This window comes from Astyanax mexicanus, chromosome 15 (assembly GCF_023375975.1).
Source record: "Astyanax mexicanus isolate ESR-SI-001 chromosome 15, AstMex3_surface, whole genome shotgun sequence".
In the NCBI taxonomy this organism is placed as follows: domain Eukaryota; kingdom Metazoa; phylum Chordata; class Actinopteri; order Characiformes; family Acestrorhamphidae; genus Astyanax; species Astyanax mexicanus.
Window position 1 is genome coordinate 16946608 of NC_064422.1, and position 27564 is coordinate 16974171.

General features: G+C 39.0%; 1 protein-coding gene across 1 annotated transcript in view; it reads right to left on the reverse strand.

Annotated features, from left to right (window-relative positions):
• Nucleotides 1-336: 336 nt before the first annotated feature.
• Nucleotides 337-27564, reverse strand: part of si:zfos-911d5.4 (uncharacterized) — a 50177-nt gene continuing 22949 nt past the window's right edge. The window contains exon 7 of the mRNA XM_022666063.2: nt 337-3996. Coding sequence (XP_022521784.2) covers nt 3829-3996 — 168 coding nt within the window. The 3' untranslated portion in view covers nt 337-3828. The remainder of the gene's footprint in view (nt 3997-27564) is intronic.

Sequence of the window (27564 nt, forward strand, 5' to 3'; positions counted from 1 at the left end):
CAATAGATAGATGGATGGATCTACCAGTTCATCTGTCCTTCCATTTATCTCATCTCAACATAATAATTTCTGTCTTTACATCTATAAACCTTTCTGCCAATCTATCTATCCTTCCTTCCATCCATCCATCCATCCATCCACCCATTTATTTAGCTACAGTAACTGTTTGTCTGATAGATACAATTCTGTCGGTCCATACATTTATCCATTATCCATTATCTGTACATCCATAAATCTTTCTACCCATCCATCCATCCATCCATACATACATACATACATACATCTCAGCAACATGATGCTTTAAATATGCATGAAATTCATAATCACAGACTGTCATTTCTTAGTTTACTGAGAAATACCACAAAACACACACACACACAAACCTGAATTATATATAAATTACATTTCCAATAACAATACAGTGTAATTGCATAACAATAATATTTAAAAGTTCATACCTGAATACATATGCTGAGGTGATTCAGTTTAACTAGAGTGAATCCTAATGATGAACTGTGTTCACTGTATATACTAAAGTTATAATTCTGGGTAGTAAAATAATTCTGCGTTATTTCTTTTTTAATTTTCTTAACCTTAATCTATATTAATATAAAGCTCACTACCATATATAAGAAAAACAAAAAAAGAGAAACATACAGAGTATAAAAAAAAACAAAAAAAAAACAAGCCAAGTACAGCCCCTGACCCCCCACCATGCCATGCATTACCCCTCACTGCCCACCCGGCCGGCGGACGCTGGCATGAATCAATCCTGCAGGGCAGATTCATAAGCAGCCGTGTGTGAGTGCAGTATAATGCAGTTTCAGCTGCAGAGCCGCCACTCACACAGATCCCATCAGTGGGTCAGGAGCCTCGCCCCACCCCTAACCCGCTCACGGCACCGCGCTGCGTCTATACCAACCACATTACTGCCAATACCATGCACGCTAATCGGCCTGTTAGCTGTTAGCGCTGAGTTTAAGAGAGATGGAGACAGGCTGGAGAGCAGACTGGAGCTGTGAATGGGGTGCCGCCAGATAACCACCATAACTGCACTGATCTGCAGGATCCGTAGAGTAATAGTACACCCTGTATTGATTCTAAACATTAATATTAAGAATAAACTGAGTAATTTCTCTCATTGAGTTGTGGCGTATAAGTTTGTGTTGTGCTGCTACAGCAGTGCTGCTGGAGTTTTTAAACACGTCAGTTTCACTGCTGGACTGAAAAAAAAGTTCAAAAGGTATGAATACTTTTGCAAGCTACTGGGACTGGTGGGAAATCTGCTGAAAGAAGAAGCAGTGCTGCCGTCTCCGAGTTCACCATCACAATCGCTAATTAATTATCTGCTTTAAAGTGCAGGCCACACTGCACTCACCACCCAAACAGCAGGAAATTAACCGCGCTAATTAGCTGAACGGCCTCATCTCCATAATACTGTAGAGAGCGGCGCAGTGCTGAGCCGCTGGGTGCTGGGTGGTGTCGGGAGTGCAGTCGGGTGGAGTTTACGTGGCTTGTGCTCCAGCCGTTGCTCCGGGGCGTCTCGGCGCAATAACAATGCAGGAGGTCAGAGATGGATTAGCTGTTGGAAACGTGTCAAGATGAGCGGCCGCCGCTGTTCGGCTGAGTGTGTAATTACCACCAGCATAAATTCCCAACATGCATAGCTGCTCAATGTGCTCCAATGTAAACTCCGCTGGCATGCTGAAAAAAAAAAGGCACTCACGGTAGGAGGTATGTGGAATATCATCATAGTCATCATCAATTATTATTAGTAGTATAATAGTCATCACACCCAGTACATATTGTTACATGGTAAAAAAAATAAGCAAAGCTACAGCTGTAAAATACACAAAAATATTAAGGATATTAATTAAATTTTATAATATGACACTGATCTCTCAGGCTGTAAAATTGCAGAGAGTGTTTATTATTCTCCAGCTAGATTTAACTAACTTGTTCCAACACCTTGGCCACGCCTTAATGATCTCATTCCCACACCTTAATTATCTCATTCCCGCGCATTAGGATCTTGTTTCCATGCCTTAACGATCTAGTTCCCACGCCTTTATTATCTCATTCTCGCACATTAGGATCTCATTCCTACGTCTTAATTATCTCATTCCCATGCCTTAGGATATCATTCCCACACCGTAATAAGGCATGACCACGCATTACTTTTTTTTTTTTACATAATGTCACCTTAGGGCAGGGGTCAGCAATAGGTGGCACGTGAGGTTGTTTGAACTATATTGATCGATAATGAAATAAATAAATAAATAAATAAAATGCTTCTCTGGTGAACATTTTTTTTTGCATTCTTGTTTTTCCGCTCCGTTCTCAGACTCCCAATCTCCTTATAAGGGCATTTTTTCCTGGACGCGTACCAATTCACTAGCCGGGGGAGCGATAGTGTATTGGGACGAGACCCTGACAATCCAGGTTCGAGCCCACGTGTGGAGTGGTGTGTTTATTTATTATTTTTTTTTCAATTCTTCCTGGGTTTATTTGCTTTGAGATCGACTGTTCTGCAATTGGGTTCAACAACCCTCTGGGCTGGAGAGCTACTAGTCTGTAGCACTCCATCCCATTACACTTTTATGCAACTAAAATGCCATAATAGATTAGCTGACTGTGTATGAATGTACTAGTGTGTGAAACGTAGCTTAGTTTGATGATTTAGCTTTGATGTCTAACCATTTATTATATTGTGGTTACATTACTCATGCATTTCTACAAAGTATCTAATCAGAAATAAATAAAAGCCAAATGAATACAAATGACCTTACTCTGAGAATGAAGTGAGGGAACGTGTATAAATTAAGGTTAATCATAAATATTTAGGTTTATCTGTTAAATTTGGATGGATACATTGGATACATTGCTGCAGAAGCGTAAAGAAAAGAAAAATAGCTGCTGCTGCTGCTTTGAGATTTACCCTGAGGTAAATAGTTAACTTCAATTTGTAAACAGAGCCCACAAGCACAACGTGCTAGATGTGATGACGTATGCTGACTCCAAAGGGCCTCCTAATCGCGCTGCCTCGCGAGGTTCAATACCGCTGAACGAGAGAGCTTCCATGCAACAACTCTTTGAGCTCCCAGTTACAATGAACATACAAGGGTTGGACAATGAAACTGAAACACCTGTCATTTTAGTGTGGGAGGTTTCATGGCTAAATTGGAGCAGCCTGGTGGCCAATATTTAATTATTAATTGCACATTGCACCAGTAAGAGCAGTGTGTGAAGGTTCAATTAGCAGGGTAAGAGCACAGTTCTGCTCAAAACATTGCAATGCACACAAGATTATGGGTGACATATCAGAGTTCAAAAGAGGACAAATTGTTGGTGCACGTCTTGCTGGTGCATCTGTGACCAAGACAGCAAGTCTTTGTGATGTATCAAGAGCCACGGTATCCAGGGTAATGTCAGCATACCACCAAGAAGGACGAACCACATCCAACAGGATTAACTGTGGACGCTGTAAGAGGAAGTTGTCTGAAAGGGATGTTCGGGTGCTAACCCAGATTGTATCCCAAAAAAACATAAAACCACGGCTGCTCAAATAAAGGCAGAATTCAGTGTGCACCACAACTCTCCTGTTTCCACCAGAACTGTCTGTCGGGACAATAAATTATTGTGGTCTAAAACCAGGTGTTTCATCAGTTTCATTGTACAACCCCTGTAGTATTACTGGAGAATCTGTTAATCAGTGAAAGAAGACTGTTTGACCAGTAGGAAACTCACTGTCTAAATAAAGTTAGCTTATAGAAACTCACACATAGAATCACACACTCACTACAATTCTACAGAGGTCTGCTATGCTGTCTAGATACTGAGAGTGATGGTGTGGATGGTGCTGGCTGGTATCTTGGCGTCTCGTTCTTCTCCACTGATGCGGAACACAATGTGAGTGTTGGACGGGATGGTGGACATCCCGGTCAGAGGTTTTCCAAGCCAGCCCTGCGCTCCTCGCTTATACATCCTCACTGTCACCTATAATATATGAAACACAACAAACACCAAAACCTTTAGAACAATTTTTTATTTACAGTTGTGGTCAAAAGTTTACATACACTTGTAAAAAAACATAATGTTATGGCTGTCTTGAGTTTTCAATAAGTTCTACAACTCTTATTTTTCTGTGATAGAGTGATCGGAACACATACATGTTTGTCACAAAAAACAGTCATAAAATTTGGTTCTTTCATAAATTTATTATGGGTCTGCTGAAAATGTCACCAAATCTGCTGGGTCAAAAATATACATACAGCAACAAAATTTGTCAATTTTGGTGATGTAGCGAGTTGTGTCAATCAAATTAGCTTCATGTCATGGCCTCTTCACTTCTTGTAAGTGATTCTGATTGACTACAGCTGTTGACTTCTCATGAGCCCATTTAAATAGGGCTCATTTGACCCAGTGATTAGACTCAGCTACAAAAGCTACAATGGGAAAGTCAAAGGAACTCAGTGTGGATCTGAAAAAGCGAATTATTGACTTGAACAAGTCAGGGAAGTCACTTGGAGCCATTTCAAAGCAGCTACAGGTCCCAAGAGCAACTGTGCAGACAATTATACGCAAGTATAAAGTGCATGGAACAGTTGTGTCACTGCCACGATCAGGAAGAAAACGCAAGCTATCACATGCTGCCGAGAGGAGATTGGTCAGGATGGTCAAGAGTCAACCAAGAATCACCAAGAAGCAGGTCTGCAAGGATTTGGAAGCTGATGGAACACAGGTGTCAGTCTCCACAGTCAAGCGTGTTTTACATCGCCATGGACTGAGAGGCTGCCGTGCAAGAAAGAAGCCCTTGCTCCAGAAAAGGCACCTTAAGACTCGGCTGAAGTTTGCTGCTGATCACATGGACAAAGATAAAACCTTCTGGAGGAAAGTTCTCTGGTCAGACGAAACAAAAATTGAGCTGTTTGGCCACAACACCCAGCAATATGTTTGGAGGAGAAAAGGTGAGGCCTTTAATCCCAGGAACACCATGCCTACTGTCAAGCATGGTGGTGGTAGTATTATGCTCTGGGGATGTTTTGCTGCCAGTGGAACTGGTTCTTTGCAGAAAGTAAATGGGATAATGAAGAAGGAGGATTACCTCCAAATTCTGCAGGAAAACTTAAAACCATCAGCCCGAAGGTTGGGTCTTGGGCGCAGTTGGGTGTTCCAACAAGACAATGACCCAAAACACACATCAAAAGTGGTAAAGGAATGGCTAAACCAGGCTAGAATTAAGGTTTTAGAATGGCCTTCCCAAAGTCCTGACTTAAACCCCATTGAGAACATGTGGACAGTGCTAAAGAAACGGGTTCATGCAAGAAAACCATCACATTTAGCTGAACTGCACCAATTCTGTCAAGAAGAGTGGTCAAACATTCGACCTGAAGCTTGCCAGGAGCTTGTGGATGGCTACCAAAAGCGCCTAGTTGCCGTGAAAATAGCCAAGGGACATGTAACCAAATACTAATGTTGCTGTATGTATATTTTTGACCCAGCAGATTTGGTGACATTTTCAGCAGACCCATAATAAATTTATGAAAGAACCAAATTTTATGACTGTTTTTTGTGACAAACATGTATGTGTTCCGATCACTCTATCACAGAAAAATAAGAGTTGTAGAACTTATTGAAAACTCAAGACAGCCATAACATTATGTTTTTTTACAAGTGTATGTAAACTTTTGACCACAACTGTAGATGTTTTTAGTTAAATGACACAATTCTTTACACATTTCTAAATAACAGACGCCAAACAGCGAGTCATACAGTGTCAGAGGTACACCACATGCGCAAGTATTGGGCCTGTCATGTAAAAATCTTGTATCTTTGAACAGCATTCTGTAGGGGTGTAGGAATATACTGATGTATCAAAGTATTGTGATATATATTTTGTTTTGCAACACTGTAATAATTTTCTAAAACACTGTGTTGTTTCTTTCAAACTTGCTTACATGTAAATCGTAGTGACAGACAGTGGTTTATTATGCGTCATTAAGTGTTGAAGCCCCGCTCACTATATACAAGTGCTCTACTCGGCGTTCATATTCCACTGTTCTGATTTAATAAAAAAAAAAAAGTGTTTAGAAAAAGGTGTGTTTTTCAGTGTGTTGTCGATTTTGTGTTTTGGCCTTTTTTTTAGGGGTGTTGTACTGAATTGTGCCTCCCTGCCAGAATCCGTAACACTTCGAGTGCAGGCACGTCCTCTAGCAGGATATGTGTAGTAGATTCTCATCAGATTCCTTTTTAATCTACAGTTACAGTAGTTACAGAATCACCAGTGCGATATGTTGTACCCATGCTGGTGCATGATGTAAGGAGATGGATTTCGGCACAAAACAACAAATCTTTTTCTTCTTCTATTGTTTAATGGGTGACAATGGCCTGACTCAACTGTCTCAAGTCCTTTAAAAATTTTCACAATGAAAATGAACCATGGTTACTTATATGGTCTTAGTCTGAAACACCTCTTACATTTACTGTAATAACAGTGTAATACAGTGGCATGAAAAAGTATTTGCTTACATACTTACATTTTTTAGATCTTTGAACAAACTTTAATATCACACCTGTAGAATTAAGAAATCAATTAAAAAGAACCTGTCTAACAACATGAAGCAGCTACAAGTAACAGGTTATACCTTGATCTGAAGAAATTCAAAAACGGATAGGAAAACAAAGTAATTAATCATCTGTCAGTCTGCAAAAGGTTAAACATTTCCAGAGGAGGCTGGCCGACCAAAATGACTCCAAAAGGGCACGGACAACTCATCCAGGAGGTCACAAAAGAACCCAGAACAACATTTAAAGAACTGCAAATCTCACTTGCTTCAGTTAAATTCAGTGTTAATGATTCAATAATAAGAAAGAGACTTGTATCCATGAAAGAGTTCCATATCAAAAATCACTGCTGAACAAAAAAAAAACAAAGAAACACAATGGCCCATTTCACCTTTACCGACAAACACATCTTGATGATCTCCAGGACTTTGGGTAAATATTTTTTGGACTGATGTGACAAAAGTGGAACTTTCTGGAACATTCTGTCCACACTTAAACTGATCTAAGAACTGGCAAATTTAGATTGTATCCAAATTATTCCTCAACAGATTCCTCTACGATTCACTACAACTGTTGCTTGTGAGGTTTCAGGCTTAGAAAACAGCGTCTGGACTGGTCGCTGCTGGTGACCTCTGGAGGCCAGAGAGGTCACGACCCTGACTGAGACCTTGTGATATCTGTCCAGACCTTTCTGGGCACCCGTGGCCTTCACTTTTGACCTTCTGCAGCCCAAGCTGTTGTCCACAGGTTGACCAGGAGGGCCTCAGCTCTGACGGTCAGTAATCAATATGAAACAAAAGGCCACCTGTAGTCACACACAGAGTGGACACTTTACTGGACAGTGGACTGGTCCAGTGTACTAGTGTTACAGAGGGGCAGAAAACTTTTGATTTACTGATTTACTGAGGTGAGCCCACCATGCCCAAAAGTAACAGGGCATCACCAGATCCACATTTCTGTCCAAATTAGGTAAATATACAGCTCTGCAAACAAAAAATAAGAGACCACTTAAAAATGACCAGTTTCTCTGATTAAGCTATTTATAGGTATATGTTTGAGTAAAATTAACATTGTGGTCACGGTTTACTTGGACTCAGTCATGGTACACATGCAGCGTGAGCGCGATCTGTGCCCAAGCATGGAACAAGATGATGTCAGTGATGCAGCGTTCCTGTAAACAAACATGGTGGTGTTGTGCTGAAATTTCAGCACCACTGTCAGGAAAAGCACTTTATGTCTTTAGGTATGTAACCATTTCCAAGTTAACCGTAACTTTTGCCGTGTATTTCTCCTCTTCTATCAAGAAGACGTGCCTCAGTCAAATTTTGGTTTAATGCATATTGCACATTTTCTGTTAGTACAATAAACCTCATTTCAATCCTGAAATATTACTGTGTCCATCAGTTATCAGATATATCAAACTGAAATGGCTGTCAGAAACACCCAAATATTTAGAACTAAAAATGATTAAGATTAAAAGGGGTGCCCAAACTTTTTCATATGACGGTATATTATTTAAATCGCTAGTATCCACCGAACAAAAAAACAGATCCTACCTGAATAAAGTCTTATCAAAGCTACTTGCACACATTTATCACAAACACCTCACCCTCGATGCTCCTCAGATCTGATGATCTCTGAGTCTGACGCGTCTCTCAGGAGGCGGTTTATTAACATTTTGAATACTGAAGGCTGAGACTGATCTCAGCAGGTGTGTTCAGGCCGCTGATGGGCGTCTAATAGAGCAATAATGTCGGCGTGCGGGACGCCCTCTTCACCATCAAAGCGTCCATCTTCAGGCCTTTAGAAAAGCAGACGAGTGCAGATTAAATTCAGATCTTCTTCCTCTGTGTTCAGATTAACTAAACCCGAGCTCTGAGCTCTGCGGTCCTCCTGCCGGACAATGGGAGCGTTAATGAGATTTGCGTGGGCTCGTAATTGAACACTGTTCCATTTCAAAGGAATAATCTGAGGCACTTCAGCATCACACAGGGATTAACGCAGGAAGCCCCTCCTCCTCCACACGGCTCCATCTCCTTTTGTTCGCCGGAGACGATTTCTCAATTATGATTTTTTTTTCTGCTGCACGAGAGAGCCGAGCAAATTGACGAGGGTGTTTCGCTAATGGTGGCGGCGGTCTGAGTTCAGCGTCCGGCGTCCAGGTCACTGTAAACGACCACTGGGGGCCTTTATTGCCGCAACATCAAACAACTCTACACATGCTTGTGATACTTGTTTCTTTCTTTTTTTTTTTTTTTTTTTTTTTACCTTTTTTCTTCAGAAGGGTCTTTCTACTGTCTTTATGACCCACATTATACATTATGAACATAATCAGATAAAAACAAATCTTAAAAATAAAATAAATCCCCCCTAATATACTCAATCTTCACTTAGAGGGTAATGCAGTTTGAAGTGGGGTAACAATTGTAGCCCTTTGAATTCTTGATTTTTTTTTTTTTAGAAATGGCAGTGTTTATTTGGGCTTATGTCCAATTACATGTATTGCTGTATTCCAGTTATTTGCAGAAATCTACATTGAAACCTTATAGCAACATGTGCTGCCTTTAAAAGGTCTCCTTCCACTAAAATCCACTTTTTCTTGTTCTTTATGAAATACTATAGGTCTCTCTGAGTTGTATATGATGCTGCACAGGGTGGGGTGGATTTTTACTTTCTGGACCTGGACTACCCACCTCTGTTTGTAAGTAACTAGGTTTACATAGGATCTCCGGTGGATTTTGCTTTTTACAGAGACTCTAAGACTAGGTCAGTGGCTGAACTGCACTAAGCAGGACATTAGACATGTTGCAAAGTAACATATGACACTGCAAAGACTGTTATTAGTGTAAAAATGTGTTTATTTTAAAATGTTTCTTACTGTTGTCTGTCTCGCTGCGTTCATGAGCAAGAGCCGAAATCCTATTGACAATTACAGTGCCTTGCAAAAGCCATCTTTTGCTGTGATTACAACTGCAAGTCGCTTGGGGTATGTCTCTCTCTATCAGATTTGCACATCGAGAGACTGAAATTTTGCCCACCTTGTAAAACAGCTGGAGCTCAGTGAGGTTGGATGGAGAGCGTCGGTTTGTGAACAGCAGTTTTCAGCTCTTTCCACAGATTCTCGATTGGATTCAGGTCTGGACTTTGACTTAGCCATTCTAACACCTGGATACGTTTATTTGTAAACCATCCCAATGTAGATTTTGCTTTATGTTAATCTCCGTTCCAATTCTCAGATCTTTTGCAGACTCCAACAGGTTTTCTTCCAGAATGGTCCTGTATTCGGCTCCATCCATCTTCCCATCAATTTTACCATCTTCCTCTAACCATGTCCCTGCTGAAGAGAAGCAGGCCCAAACCATGATGCTGCCACCACCATGTTGGGATGTTGTGTTCAGGGTGATGAGCTGTGTTGCTTTTACGCTAAACATAACACCAAATTTTGCATTGTGGCCAAAAAGTTCGATTTTGGTTTCATCTGACCAGAGCACCTTCTTCCACATGTTTGGTGTGTTTCCCAGGTGGCTTGTGGCAAACTTTAAGCAAGACTTTTTATGGATACCTTTGAGTGTCTCAGACCTGCTTGGGTGTGTTGCTTGGTCTTCATGATGCTCTCTGCACTTTAAACAGAACTCTGAGACTATCACAGAGTGCCCTAGTCCAACTGGGTTCATGCAACTGTCAACTGCAATCAAATAAAGGTTAAAGTAATACAAGAAACACTGCTTTTTAAAATTTTATTAACTTTATATTTTCCATACTGTCCCAACCTTTTCCAATTTGAGGTTGTACTTAATACTCCTTCATGTCAACAGAAAGGGGAGGTGGTGGTAATTGTGGTTTAGATGCTGATTCTTCAGTCTGTTTAAATCTCGTCTTACAGCTGTATCCGACACCTCGGAATGAACAAATCTTTATTAATTCTGGCATCCTCAAAACAATACCGCCCGCCTCCAGTATCATATCACCCAGCCCACAGACGGCAGACAGCCCGTCACTGGAGGCTGTTGGGGGGGGGAGGTGGACGTGTGGATGGGGGACGACTAAGAGTATGACTGACACAACACTTATTTGTCTGCAATCAACCGAAACCTCAGGAAATCGGGGCCGCGTCCCGTCCCAAGACTTGTGACGAGGAGTTCAAAGCGTTTTTATGAGATTTATGAATGCGAACCTGGATGCTGGAGAGGGGGTTTACCCTCATTACCTGAACAGAACCGCTCGGGATGACAGGCCCGGCAAATAAAGCAGCCATTCAAGATCATATCGCAGTTATGAAGATCAGTGGAAGTGTGCTATGCAGCAGTTTATGAAGAGAAACCTCAGTCATGTCTCAGTTATGCCACTAAATAGCTCCCATTCCTGGGTTAGATGTGAAGAGCGATGGTGTGGGTGAAGGGGAAAGTCCTCCTGTCTGAATTATCAGCCTGTCTAATAAACACAGGAACAATTTGTCTGCTCTGTTTGTAGAAGAACAATAGAGAACGAAAAAAAAAAACAATGAAATACTGGTAGATAACTGCATGGAACGTTTGGCAACCTGGTACCACATGACTCCACTGAATAACACAGTGTTGGTGTGGTTTGCAAAGCATCCTAACACCATCTCATTTTATTCTAGATCCAGTATAATCAAAAAACACTGACACTCACTAATATAGAAATATAACACAGCAAGATGTTCCTAATTGGAATGTGACGATGATACTAGTATTGGTTACCCCAATAATTGACTTTATCGAGGGGAAACCAGTGCAATTAAAATGATGCTCCTGTAGTACCCTGTTGGAGCTTCTAGCCTGCATACAATATGAGATACTGTACATTTGGGTAAGAAGGTATACAGCTTCCTTATGGCATCCTGCAGCACATTTACCTACAGATGTTGCAGCTGGGTCTGTAGATCCTGCTCTATACTTAGGTTTACCAATGCCCGGTTCACTCTACACTACTTCTTGAGTCGTCAATTGTTGTGATCAACAAAACAGGGTCGCAAATTACACGATTTCTCGCTGTGAGAAATCACAGACTCACCTGGCTGCTCACTAAAAAATGCCAGAAGATGCAATGCCAGAGAACCTCTATAGAGGAGAAAAGAAGTTCATATGAAGCAAGTGAGTAAAATCAGAGTTTATAAATGTCTGATCATCTTATAATGAAATACCGTATGTATTTATGGCCTCAACACAGAGCTATATCAAATGTTTCAGTACCACAGACATAACTATTTTTCATTTTGAACTCCGATTATTTTAAACATGCTCTACCTGTATCTCCAGGATCAGCTCGCCAACCAATCAGCTTAGAGTATCAGTAAGGCAAGTGCTTTACAGTGTAAAACCTGTTTTCTGTCAAATAAAATAATTCTGTAAAAATCAAGAGACCAGTTCAGTTTCACAGTTATCAGTTTTCATGCATCTTGGCATCATGTTCTCCTCCACCAGTCTTGCACACTGCTTTTGGATAACTTTATTTCACTCCTGGTGCATAGGTTCAAGCAGTTCAGCTTGGTTTGATGGCTTGTGATCATCCATCTTCAATTTGGTAAAATCAAAGAAACTCATCATTTTTAAGTGGTCTCTTATTTGTTTTCCCCAGAGCTATATATTAACATGCTTTACATACTTTTATTTTATGCTGTTATTATGATTACTATTATTATGATGATTTCTTGAGCCACATGGGCAGAGCACTGGTACTGATAGTCAGGTTAGGACAGGGTTTTGACAGACTTCAGTTGACAGAATTCTGTAGGATTTTATTTGGGAAGGAATGGAGTTCTGTGTACAACCTTTGGGTTGAAACAGGATTACAGCTGGGTTGAAACTGGTACAGAATTCTGCCAAGCTAAAGACAAGTTTCACCAGAAGTGTGTTGGGCAGTTGGCCCGCAGATGAGTTGGGTTAGTTGGGTTATACCCATAATTTGACCTTTCAGTCTTTTAGGACATGAACAGTGTATTAATAAAATGCTCTCATATTGTGGGGGTTCATTTATTGCGTCTTTTCAGGAATGTGACCTGGGAGGCAGGTGTGAGTGCTGACTAAATTACTGAAACATCAGACTTATCAGAGATCAGATAATCAGATTACCTCAGGCAGCTTCCGCCTGAACTTCCATACCCGAGCAGCAGGAAGAAGCCCCTCGGGTTCACTGTGTTCACGCTATCATTCTTATCCTATCCTTCCTAAAGATTTCTCACAGGAGGAACTCCACAGTTTCTTACTTTGTACTTTTGAGTTTGTTAAACTGTTGTTCAGTGCCATTAATTTATTTGATGTAGCAAAAATCTTAACAAGAACACTGGGGCGAGAACAAAATCTAATCAAACGAAGTAGTAAAATTTTGTGCACACTGAAAAAAATGATGAGTAAAATTTACTTTTTTAAAAATTCGCAACTTTCTGCATTTGCTAGTCAATTAAATTTCAGATTTATTTAAGTAACTTCAACTCGGTGTCAAGACTTAAATGATACACAGAGTAAATAAGTTAATTGAACTTCAGTTAATCCTTTTTTTTAGTAAACTTTACTTAATTTACCTTTGCTGAATCAATCCTTTCCTTCAGTAAATCTTACTTTATTTATTTTAGCTGAATCAATCCTTTTTTTAGTAAACTTTACTTAATTTATTTTTGATGATCCATCCTTTCTTTTAGTAAACTTTACTTAATTTATTTTTGCTGAATCAATCCTTTCTTTCAGTAAACTTTACTTAATTTAACTTTGCTGAATCAATCCTTTCTTTCAGTAAACTTTACTTAATTTATTTTTGATGAATCAATCCTTTCTTTTAGTAAACTTAACTTAATTTCTGCATACAATATTACCTAATTACCTAGTATACCTAATATTACCTAGTATACTCAAAATAATATATTACATGCCATCCATGTGTTGAGACAGTGTAATATGTGTGTTTTAACAGGAATTATAATATATTATGTATCATAAATTATTTGAGTAATATTGTATGAATGAAGTTATTGTAATTAGGTAATATTGTATGCAGAAATTAAGTAAAGGTTACTAAAAGAAAGGATTGACTGAAGTTCAGTTCACTTATTTACTCTGTGTAACATTTAAGTCTTGAAACCGAGTTGAAATTACTTAAATTGATCTGAAATTAAATTTACTTAGAAAAAAAAGCAAATGCAGAAAGTGGCAAAACTTTTTTAAAGTAAATTTTACTCATTATTTTTTTCAGTGTATTTAATTTTTTAGTGCTGAAACTCAGTTTGGCACCTACAACTGTTGACCCGCATCTCAGACAGGTAACACCGGGTAACATCTACAGCGTAAACTAGCTTTCCTTTCAAAGTCTCCTCTATAAATCTTCAAAGGGATGCTCTTGTCACTTCTTATGAATCTGCTGGAACCCAGAGGCAGACAGCAGAGCTCCTGCCAAGGCCTAAATCAGTGCAAAATGATCAATTACACAAGGTGGAGATAACTTGATGGAAGGGTAAGTACATCTTGGTAAAGCACGCCAGGCATTTGAGAGAAGAACTGTGTTTGAACCTTGAGTCGAGCTTTGAGGAGCACGTCGATGCCAGCGCGCCGCAACCCGAGACGCTTTAATAACGGCTGCGCTATTCTGTTGTGCTGTGAAAGAACATGTGTAATATCTCCTCCAGTATCAGACCCGGCTCGGTTTATAGTCCTGAACCAACGTATCCGCTTGTGGAAAGCGAGGGACGGGGATTTCCAGAATGTCTTCTTAATACGTCTAAACAAAAACAACAACAAGCAACAATCAACCACAAAACTGTGAGGAATCTTCAGGCTAAAACGTTAACACGATCCCGAACCATTCAAAAAAATGATAATAAATCAGGCATTTCTGCTTTGACATCAGATCAGCCAAGGAACGCTCAGCTACACTTGTGTGTGGTCTGATGTACGGCATCGGTTGCCAGGAATTTATCGCTGAAAGAGATGGCTACGTCTAATATAACAGACGCAACCCCAGGCCTCGCCAGCGTAGCTGCAGAACACACCAGTCTGAGGAATCAGAGTTGTGTCTTGAGTTGTGTCGCGGTATCGAGTGTCAAGCATGCAGTGAAGAAGAGCGTAATCCAGCACTGATGTCCTATAAAGAGTTAGGATACAATTCTGTTAGGCAAGAGTTGAGTTAGTATAGAATAGAATTATGTGAGGCAAAATTTGAGTTAGGATAGAATTCTGTGAGGCTACAGTTGAGTTAGAATATAATTTTGTCAAGCTACAGTCACGTTAAGATATAATTCTGTCAAGTGACAATTGAGTTAGGGTAGAATTCTGTCAGGCAAGAGCTGAGTTGAGTTGAATTCTGTCAGGGAAGAGTTGAGTTAGGATAGAATTCTGTCAGAAAGAACTGAGTTAGGATAGAATTCTGTCAGGCTACAGTTGAGTTAGGATAGATTTTTGTCAGGAAAGAGTTGAGTTGAATTCTGTCAGGCAAGAGTTGAGTTAGGATAGAATTTTGTCAGAAAAAACTGAGTTAGGATAGAATTCTGTCAGGCTACAGTTGAGTTAGGATAGATTTTTGTCAGGCTACAGTCGAGTTTGGATAGATTCTGTCAGGCTACAGTTGAGTTAGGATAGAATTCTGTCAGGAAAGAGTTGAGTTGAATTCTGTCAGGCAAGAGTTGAGTTAGAATAGAATTCTGTCAGAAAGAACTGAGTTAGGATAGAATTCTGTCAGGCTACAGTTGAGTTTGGATAGATTTTTGTCAGGCTACAGTCGAGTTTGGATAGATTCTGTCAGGCTACAGTTGAGTTAGGATAGAATTCTGTCAGGAAAGAGTTGAGTTGAATTCTGTCAGGCAAGAGTTGAGTTAGAATAGAATTCTGTCAGAAAGAACTGAGTTAGGATAGAATTCTGTCAGGCTACAGTTGAGTTAGGATAGATTTTTGTCAGGGTACAGTCGAGTTTGGATAGATTCTGTCAGGCTACAGTCGAGTTAGGATAGAATTCTGTCAGGCTTAAGTTGAGGTGACTTCTTAGTTACGTGCTACTTTGTGTTGGTCTATTACTTATAATCTCAATAAAACACATTTAAGTTTGTGGTTGTAAGGAAACAAAATTACATATTTGCTGATATAAGTCGCTGTAGTTTATTGTATTTATTGTACCTTCTTTCCCAACTAATGGGAATCCAATTAAACTACTGCTTTAAAAGAAAACCTCAATAACATTTAATATAAGCCAGCGAGGCTGACAGAACAAAACATGCAGGGGCCTAACATTAACCCCTGGGCAATGCCGAAACCTCACACTGTTACATGTCATGCGATACGAGGAGTAATACGACTTGTCTTTCCGTGAAGTTTCTCTGTAAGTAGGTACAAGTGTCTTCTTCTGACTCTCGCCTCAAGTGTTTCCATTAATCGGTGACATCTCCTCTCAACTGCTGTACGATACGGTGTCGTCGTGTCTCCTCGGGGAGAGGGCTTGTCTCCCAGTGTTCCCCGGTTCATTACGCCTCGGGCCTCAGAACAGGAGTCACACAAAGGGCTGAGGGCTCAGTTAACCACCCGGCCCGACGTACCCTCTCACTCCCAGTGTCCCGGCAGGAGAGGTACAATGACATCACCTTTCACATTTCAACAGCCCCGCCTCCCCCCTGCTTTCCCCAGAGTCCCACCGCTCATAAACCCTTTCACCTGCTCCTCGTTTCTCACCTCGCGCTCACCTGGGCGAACGTGATGCATCGCTGCATCAAAAGACCCGGGATGCTGTTAGTCATTCAGTCAGATCCAGTCTGATAAGGAGATGATATGCTTTCTCTCTCTCTCTCTTTCTCTCTGTCTGACTGGATTTCGCACGCCCGCAGGGAGACACGCTGTTTATGACTGTGCTCAGGTCACTGATAGGTGTGTTCAGATGATCCAACGAACAAACAGCAACTCAATTACTGCTCAATTAAACCACACGGTTTAAGCTTTATAATCAGGGCAATGAAAGCACTGCAAACTGTAAGCTAGGCTAATATTTCTTATCAGAACCTTAATGAAGTAATATTATTAAAATAATTAATATAAATCTTTATTTGTACTTACTTATTTTAAGTGGTTATATATGTGAATCTACATTAAGAGAAGTTGGGACAATACGTTAAACATAAAAAAAATGTTTCTTACATTACATTTGACTTTAATTTGATTGTAAACCCAAGTATAAATGTGTTTTCTTTCTTTTTACGATTTTCTTACACTGTAAATATAATATTGCAGAAACTTTGACCTCCTTTAGGCCCTATATAAAGATGTTTTTACCTTCTATTACTTTTGTACTTCACTATTGCAAGTCGCTTTGGACAAAAGCGTCTGCTAGATGTAATATAATGTAAATGTAATGTAATATTAAAGACTATATTAAAGCTATAAGGGGAACATATCGTCTCTGTCTAATGAAAAACAAGTATATCCATTTTTGTCAATTTTTAGTGTACTACATAATTCAAACAGACTGTCTTACACTGTGCCAAAATTTCTTGATGAACTGACCAATAGAAATTTAAACTTAAAAATGATCTGAAATTAATTATTTTTACATTGACTTCCATTAAAAGTTTAGAAGGTTTTGTCTCGCTCCTGTAAAGTTGCTGTTTTGGAGATTTGGAGACTTGTTTTTCATTGGACAGCGAAGATATGCAGAATTATTCTGTAAACAAACCCAGAACAAAACCAGTTTTATACTTTACCACATTTATCTTTGAGGACAAATCTGCACACTGTTGGTATTTTAATCTCAGTGTCTTCATGAGGGAGAGTCATCTGGTATAGTTTTCTTAGCATCTTGAAGGAGGGAGTTTCTGGAGGTGCTGAACAATAGTTGCTGCTTTTCCTTCATGCTGTGAAGCTCCAGCTCATTATAAATCCGGGGGATTGTGGAGAACAAACACTGTTTTTTGTTGTTAGGTACTTAATTCCATACATGGAATTAATTGTGTTTGTGTCTCTAATATTAATATGCAGTGTACAAAAAAACATTAAATAAAGAAATAAAAAGAAAACAGCATTAAATGAGAAGGTGTGTCCAAACTTTAGATTGGTACTGTACAGCCATTTCTACAGTTTAGGCCAGCAATACATTTCCAAAAAAAGTTGGGATTTACAGAATGGTAAAAAACAATAACTATGGAAGGCTTTGAGCGTTTAAGGAGCATGTTCACATTTACAAACGTCATTTAAAACTTTACTGTGCTAAACAAAAGCTTAAAGTCAATCATGTCCGGAGACAGCATCAGCTCCTCTGGGTTTGGAGGCATCTTGGATAAACCATCACACAGTGGAAATGTGTATTGGGTTCAAAGGGACTATAAGGTGCATTTATTATGAGGCTCACTATAAATGAACATCTACTTTCTGGTCTATTTTCATACATAAGGAACACCAGATTATAAGGCATGGTTAGCAGCAGTCCTTAGCGCTATTAAATGTCGTTCTGACAGTGCTACACTGAGGAACCCTGAGTGTTCTGGTAAGCCATGGCGCTATCAGCTAGCGTTTTTGTTCGACGTAGCCTTGTTTTAACACTATAAACATGCAGGCTACAGTACAATAAGCTAGCACTTAGCACAGTAAGCAGCTAATACTAATACTGCTCCAGCTTCCAGAACTAAACTGCAACTCCCTTATAACGCTGTACTTCAGCAGAATGGTGATGCTGCTCCTTACAACCTGACTGGTAAAATTCATACATAAGGCACACCAGATTATAAGGAACACTTTTGTTTTTTTGGGGGAAAATCAAGGGTACGGTAATCAGTATTCCAGACCTATTTTTGGAAGAAATTGATTATGTTTGCTTCAACAAAATATGTAGAGAAAAGGACCATCCAGACTGTTATAAGCAATAACAGCAACATTAATGCAGAAAACATATATCATTGCTGTTCAATGAAAAACATGAGGAAAAAACCTTCTTAACTTTTAAATGGAAGAGTTTCTGTTGGTACATTCATCAAGAAATTTTAACACAGTGTAAGGAAAAGTTTCTGTGTGTTTAAATGATGCAGTAAACCAAAAATAGACCAAAACAGCGATACTACTTGCTTTTCATCAGACAGCAAAGACAGCAAAAGATTTTAGGAACACATTTTTTCCAAAAAATCTTTGCTTTTTTTTTTTTTTAAAGACAATGCTAAACCACATGCAGCACAATTTTTGTTGCTGTGTGGGCACATGAAGCTGTTTTCAATCCACAAGCCACTTGACTTAAATCACATTTCTCTTAATTAATCAGTGAATCAATTAATACAAATGAATTTATTGAAGTAATAGTTTGGGCAAAAGTCCAAGTTACACCATTATAGGGCTGTGCATTATCATATCGTATGAGATAATATCGGCAGCATTTTTGAATATATATCGTGAACCATATTATATTCTGAAATATATATATTCAAAAATATTTGAATATTTTTGAATATATATCGTGAACCATATTATATTCTGAAATATCGTGCCATATCACCCACTCCTAATTATCACATCAGTGTATTAATTTTTTTTTGCTGTTTTTAGCAAAAGAAAAATCCACACTGTTCTCGTGTCCCATTATATATCTATTAGATACAAATTATATCTATCTAGTATCACTCATTTAACTTTAATACTGGATATATGGAGATATTTGGAGCGCATTATTTTTAGTATCATGACATTCTGTTAAAAAAATGGGATCATAAAATCTAGTATTTTTTTTATATCTTAGTTAGGTGTGTGCCGTATCATATGCAACAATAACATTCTTTTTGTTGCAGTAGGGTATTCTTGAAATATATTTTTTTAATTTAGTGTTTTGTCATATCGCCAAAAGTATCGTTATCGCAAAAATACCATGAAATATCTTAGGGCCATATCGCCCACCCCTACACCATTACATGGTAGTATTGATACTAATTAAGTGTGAACTACTTACAATACATAGTCCTAAACAACTATAAGGTTTAACACCACCTTGCTGCATCTCTTTTCATGTTGCCTTTTTTGGGCATGTGATCACCGTTACCCATGTGACTCAATCCCTGTTGAGTTACAGGTTCTGCGGGGACCTCGGCCAGGTATGGCCTGTTACCTAAAGCTACAGGTGCCGTGTTTCAGGTGAACTCAGAGCGAGTGTAAACTCACACTCATTCTCTCTTTGTTCTGTCACGTCTCCAACAGATCCAGACAGAGGGAGCCTTCTCTGACTGTCCCGACACTTTCCCGACACCAAACCCTTACAGGTCCTGTAGCAGACGTGAAGCAATCCAAATCAAATCAAAGCTAAAGATCCAGTAGAACATTACTGCATACTTACATTCGTACACACACACAAATATATACTGTATACAGCTCTGGAAAATATAAGAGACCACTTAAATAAATGATGAGTTTCTTTGATTTTACCAAGTTGAAAAACTCTAGAATATAATCAAGAGGAAGATGGATGATCACAAGCCATCAAACCAAACAGAACTGCTTGAATTTTTGCACCAGGAGTGAGTAGCATAAAGTTATCCAAAATCAGTGTGTAAGACTGGTGGAGAAGAACATGCCAAGATACATGAAAACTGTGATTAGAAACCAGGGTTATTCCACCTAATATTGATTTCTGAACTTTTTTTGTAATTTTAGTCATTTCTCATTTTCTACAAATAAATGCTCTAAATGACAATATTATTTGGAATTTGGGAGAAATGTTGTCTGTAGTTTATAGAAAAAACAGCAATGTTCATTTTACTCAAACATATACCTATAAATAGCAAAATCAGAGAAACTGATTCAGAAACTGAAGTGGTCTCTTTTTTATTTATTTTTCCAGAGCTATATATATATATTTTTTTAATTTATTTTTTATTTTTTTAAATCAAAGCAGTGGAATCTAATGCCAGAGTACAACACAGTTTTCTAATGGGCAGAGTTTAAACACAGCACTAAAAAAACACTGTCTGACATCCATCTTTATATGGAAACAATTAATAAATAATTAATATCTAAATTAATATCGATATCAATATCAATTTATACTGTGTTTTTGAAAATTTTCACTGTCAAACAAAATATAACACGATACGATACAATATCAAAATACATTTTGGTACCACTTTAAAATAAGGCTACATTTATAAAGGGTTTATAAATGGTTTATAACGGAGATTAATAAATAAATAACAACATAGATAGAAATGGCAACAGTGAGTAAAAAAAAAGAAGCAAAGCAGTGATTCCACACTCTACTTTTTCTACTGTCAAACCTCAGATCTTTCTAGATATTGATTTTACTTTGGGTTTTTTTATCAATCAGCATTAAACCTGTCACATTATGTTTATAAGTAAGTTTAAATAATTACTATAAATCAAATTATGTTTACGAAGTTAAATTAAATGACTAAGCAAACAACAGATCACTGTTTTCTTTGTCTGCTTATCAATGGTTTTAAGGCATTTACAACCTAATCAGTAATACTTAATAATCTAGTTTATAAACCCTTTATAAACCCTTTATAGGGGTAGTCTTATTTTAAAGTGGTACCAATGTTTTCTTACGCCCCTATTAAACTGCTCATTTTGGAAAGGTTCCAAAATGATTTGGACTTCCATTGGAAGTTGAGAAGTTACTTATTTAAAATGACACTTATACAGCACCCACTTGCCTTTCTAGGCACTCAAGGACGCTTACCATTACATTCTAAAGACAATCATTTACACTTAGCACCCAGCCAATACTCAACCAACCAATCGCATACAGCGTACTCTTAACTGGACAAGACAGTCCACCTAGAGGACTGTATCGGGCGCTTAGGAGATAAAGCAGGGCAGAGTGCCAATCTATACCTGGACATACAGTCATACACAAATTTACTCACAATATCAGGTAGAGCTTAGATCGGGCCCAAAAAATCCGACCCGTGAGCCCGAGCCTGTGCACGTTCTGCCCGAGCCCGACCCATAAACTGGCTGTATTTGGGCTGTTTGAATGAGCGAATTCTGATCAGAATTATGGTTATTAACACTGTAACATAAAAGCATAGAACTATTATTTAATTAAAATGATTTTTAAGAACAGCTACACACAGTGCTGCAAGTCAAATGCGGACAAGCGGAGGCGTTCACGTGCGCCCAGAGCTATGTGCTTATAACATTTTTCATTATAGTTAAATTTTATTTTGTTTTTCTTTTTTCTCCTACAGTTCAGTAAGTTTGAATTTGTTTTTAGAGTGGGCTAGCCCAAGGAATGTGGTGGGAAATCTTGGCCTGACCCGACCCGATTTCGGGGCTTTTTTTTTTTGAATAACCAACTTTTCTGAGCAAATTACAGTATTTTACATACTATAATACGGCGCACCATATTATAAGGCGCACTATCAACGAATGTCTGCTTATCAATGGTTTTAAGGCATTTACAACCTAATCAGTAATACTTAATAATGTAGTTTATAAGTCCTTTATAAGGGTAGTCTTATTTTAAAGTGGTACCAATGTTTTCTCGCGCCCCTACTAACCCGCTCTGCTTTCTGCCGACTACGCCAACCACAGGAGCCACCACAGCAGCCTCAGCAATAACTGCATCTCCTCCATCCATTCACGCTGAGCTCGCTCTGTTCCAGCCCGTTCCTCAGCGCCGGTTCTGAGAGCGGTTAAAGATGAAGTCCACTTCTCAGGCTGAACGACTCCAGGCTCTTCGGACTAAACTTGAGAGCACAATTTATGGCTGATTTAATTTGGCTCTTCACAAACATTCCTAATGACATTAGCCCCGCAGCACACAACGACTGCCTCCGTCTGATTCCATTAACCCCCAAATCAGGTTTAAAGACCATATTGATGCCGAGCATTATTAGGGGTGATTATCAAAACAACAGACAATGGGCCAAAGTGTCCACTAACCGGTTTATGTGTAATTTGAAGGAGGCACAGCAGATGGCAGAGCAGTAAATTACAGCTGCTGCAGTGGAGAACTGTAATGCGGAGATGCAGCAGGCCGAGATAACGGCCCTGACTAAACGGCTTCCTCATAATTGAGCAGCGCAGTGAGAGTGCAGGTGTGTCGAGGAGAAGCAGCTCAGTGTACATATTGCAAAAATAAAGATTCTAAATGATAATTCTGTATTTCATCTGACACCCTTTGAGTATGCACATATACAAATAAATAATTATAGGACAAAAACATTAAGCTATATTATTATTATTATTATTATTAACAACACACTAGTAGTAGTGTTGTTAATACTGTGCCTATTACTAGTTGTGGCATAAGTATTAGCAGCAATAATTAAAAGTAGTAGCAGTACTAGTAGGAGTAGTGTTAGTAATCAGCACCAGTAGTACCGATAGCTGTAATGTTAGTATTAGTTGGTATTAGCACTAGTAGTAGTAGTGCCAGTAGAAGTAGTAGTCGCCATGTTAGTAGTAGTAGTTGTTGTAGCAGTAGTAGCAATAGTAAACACATTACAAATATTCATAATTTTATTATTAATAACAGTATCACTATTAGTTGTAAAAGTAGTAGAAGTAGTTATTATAATGATAGCACTAGTAATACAAACTTGTAATTGTAGTAGTAACTGTGGCAGTATCCACTATTAGTCATAGTAGTAGCAATAGTAGCATCAGCAGCAGCATAAGTAGTAATAGTAGGATTGGTGGCACTATTAGTAGTACCAACAGCAGCAGTATTAGTAGTATTAAATAGTAATGTTAGCACTACTAGTGCAAATATGTCCAGTTATAGAAGTAACCACAGAAGCATTATTATTAGTACTACTATTAGTAGTAGCAACAGCAGCAGTATTATAAGAGTAGTAGTAGTAACTGGTAGTGCTACTACTTATAGTTGTAGTACAGGGGTGTCCAAACTTTTTTTGTTGGGGGCCAGAAGGAGAAATATATTTGAAGTCACGGGCCACAGACTCTATAATAAAACAAATAATTAAATATACCAATTTAAATAATACTTTTTCCTGATTACTTTCATTTACACATCATTTTAACTACTTGACTTACTATCTTTATCTTTGACAGTGTTGTGTAAACTAAGATTTTTCAAATTGATGTTTCATTTCATGATGTCTTTTAATATTAAACTCCTTAATTACGGCAACTTTTAGACTCTTTGGCCCGTTTTTCTGCGCTAGAAATGCGCACTCTCTCCGCTTTTAGACTCTTTGGTCCATTTTTCTGCACTAGAAATGCGCACTCTCTCCGCTTTTAGACTCTTTGGTCCGTTTTTCTGCGCTAGAAATGCGCACCCTCTCCGCTTTTAGACTCTTTGGCCGTTTTTTTTGGGCTAAATATGCGCACCCTCTCCGCTTTTAGACTCTTTTGCCCCGTTTTTCTGCGCTAGAAATGCGCACCCTCTCCGCTTTTAGACTCTTTTGCCCCGTTTTTCTGCGCTAGAAATGCGCACCCTCTCCGCTTTTAGACTCTTTGGCCGTTTTTTTTGGGCTAGAAATGCGCACCCTCTCCGCTTTTAGACTCTTTTCCCCCGTTTTTCTGCGCTAGAAATGCGCACCCTCTCCGCTTTTAGACTCTTTGGTCCATTTTTCTGCACTAGAAATGCGCACTCTCTCCGCTTTTAGACTCTTTGGTCCGTTTTTCTGCGCTAGAAATGTGCACCCTCTCCGCTTTTAGATTCTTTGGCCGTTTTTTTTGGGCTAGAAATGCGCACTCTCTCCGCTTTTAGACTCTTTTGCCCCGTTTTTCTGCGCTAGAAACCGCACCCTCTCCGCTTTTAGACTCTTTGGCCCGTTTTTCTGCGCTAGAATTGTGCACTCTCTACTTTTAGACTCTTTGGCCCGTTTCTGACACCTAGCGTTCAAACTTTGAATCTCACATTATGAAAACCTGCTTAACAGCGGGCCAACTTTCATTATATTTCTAAAATACCTCGCGGGACGCTACAAAATAGGAAACGGGCCGCAAATGGCCCGTGGCCCGTAGTTTGGACACCTCTGTTGTAGTAGTAATTTTATTAGTATCACTTTTATGAGTAGTATCAACAGCAGCACCAGCATTTTTAAGAGTAGTAGTAGTAGTGGTAGTAGTAGTAGTAGTAATGGTAGCGCATCAACTTGTAGTTGTAGTAGTAACCATAGTAGTATTACTATCAGTAGTAGTGGCAACAGCAGCAGCAGCATTAATGATAATAGTAACAATGATAATAGTGCAACTACCAGTAGTCATAGTAGTAAGTGTAGTAGTATCACTATTAGTAGTAGCTTATAGTAGCTAACAGTATTAGTATCACTATTATTATTAGTAGTAGCAACAGCATCAGCATTAATAATAATAGTAGTAGTAATGGTAGCACTAGTAGTGCTAGTACTTGTAGTCGTAGTAGTAAACATAATAGTATCACCATTAGTAGTAGCAGCAACCGCAAGACCAGCAATAATAATAATAATAATAATAATAATAGTAGTAGTAGAAGTAGTAGTAGTAATGGTATCAACAGTAGTGCAACTACGTGTAGTCATAGTAGATATCATAGTAGTATCACTGTTTGTAGTAGCAGCAACAGCCGCACTAGCATTAATAGTAGTCATAGTAGTAACTGTAGTAGTACCAGTATTAAGTAGTAGCAGCAACAGCACAGCAGCACAAGCATCAATAAGAATAGTAGAAATAGTAGTGGTATTAGTAGCACTATCAGTGCAATAACATGTGTCTAAGCAGTAACAATAGTAGAATCACTATTAGTAGTAGTAGTAGTGGTGGTAAAACTATTATTACTAACACTTGTAGAAGAAGTTTTAGTACTGTAAGTAGTAGTTGTAGTGGTAACACTACTGGTAGGTGCTATGTTAATATTACTACTATTATTTCTACTAATAACAATCAGTCAGTGCCTAAGTAAGGATTTATACAAAATACAAAAAGTAATAAAGTAATTAACACTTCTTACATCATCATATCAGTACTAGTATAGTGTTATTTTTGCAGGTTCACAGCGTGTAACAGGTTCTCTGTATCTTAGGCCGGGCGCTGGGGGGTGGGGGGACATGGCAGAATTCGGGGGGGACGGGAAACTTGACAAAAGCTCTTGATTCATTTCAACCCTGCAGGTGTATGACTTGCAAATTTGGAATTCATTATGCGAAGCGGCCAATTGGTGCTCCCGACTCACTGACAGATATGCAAATCCGGCCACTCCATCCACTTCACTCCTTTGATTCCAGCCAATTAAAGTGAAAGCCGCTGCGCATGTATAATGAAGTGGCGGCGCTGCGGCGACGTGCCCGACTGGATAAATGAACACTTATTGATCTTACTGCAGCGTCTACCGGTGCCATCCCGCAGCCGAAGACTTCACCACCAATAGCCATTAAAGAGCCGGAGCGCGGCCCCGACCCGAGCGCTGCCGAGCGGCGAGTCTGCGATAATTGATATTAACGACAAAAGCAGCCAAGACTTAGCGAGAAAGCCTGCAATTAGCGATTCCGCCACTTAGACCTTTTAAAGTTAGTGAATGCGTCCCATTCAGACGCGGCTAATGATACGAAACAAAAAAAGTTCCCGAGACGAGGAGCAGACGCTAAAACGCCGTCTGATTGATTCATAATAGCTACAGCGTTTAGCTAGGAGAGAAAAAGAAGATAAATAAATGTAAGAGATGTAAATAAAATGCAGGGAAACAGAAGCCGGGAAATCGCTCCACTCGAAACACTTGAGAGGGAGATAAACAGATAAACACAGACAGTGTCTCTGAACAGGTGCCGTCTGGGTGTATATATATATTTATAGCGGGGGGTTTGCCCGGCCTGTGCCCAGCTTGTTTTACTGATATCTGAAATCCTTCTGTGCTAAAAATTGGACCAGTAATCGAGCTTTCATATCCTCTATAATAAGATTTCATAAAAAAAAAAAAAAAAAAAAAAACAGAAGTAGTTTTACTAGAGCTCATATATTACAGATACAGGATTTGTAATTTGTCAGCTACAAAAGTAACATTCAGTAACAGCCACGTGAGACCGTGAGAAAGCCATTTTGGAAAAGAAAAGAGGAGGCATTTTACCCCAAAAAGCATGGTTTCAACTGTTAAACATGGTGGTGGAAGCATAATGTACTGAGGTTGCTCTGCTGCCACCAGTCCTACTGGTATATTGCTCAAAATAAAAACAGAATAGTAAAGAAGAAGAACTACCTTAGAGTGCTTCAACAGAACCTCAGTTAGACAGTTCAGTCAAAACTTGAGGAATAGAAATGAATACATCATAGCGAATCATAGCAAAATTTGTATCTACATTTTTATTCTTTTTCACTTTTTTAAATAACGTCAATCAGTTTGAGATAATCTACTAATATATTTTTTTTTGTATCAGAATTTGTGTGAGATGAATGGACCGATAGAAAGGCTACAAAACTGCTTTGACTTCCATTGAAAGTTGAAAAGTTCTTACCTACTTAAAATTACACTTATACAGCACGCACTTGCCTTTCTAGGCACTCAAGGACGCTTACCATTAGATTCTAAACACAATCATTTATGCTTAGCACTCAACCAACCAATCGCATACAGTGTACTCTTAACCGGAAAAGACCGTCCACCTGGAGGAATGCATCAGATATTAAGGAGTTGAAACAGTACAGAGTGCAAATCTATACATACAGTCATACAAACATACACTCACAACATCAGGGCAATTTTGTAAAGTATTTAACTTTTCTGGGCAAAATTACTGTATTTTACAGACTATACGGCTCACTGTATCATAAAGCGCAATCAATAAACATATTTGTTTCTGGTGTAGTTTCATACATAAGGTGCACTGGATTATAAGGCGACAATAGTAAGGAACAAGGGTGAGTAAAGTGCTTCGGTTTATTTACAGTAAGCTTAGTTTTCCAATATTTTCAACAACACGGTTAGCAGTACTGCTAGTAAATGCCGCCCGACAGCGCTACACTGTGGAACCCTGGATGCTCTGGTAACCCAGGACACTACCAGCTAGCTGTTGGTCCCACATGGTTGAGCTAGTGCTGTGGTTAGCAGCTAATACTAATTCTGCTCCTGTCTTGGTGCAGGAGA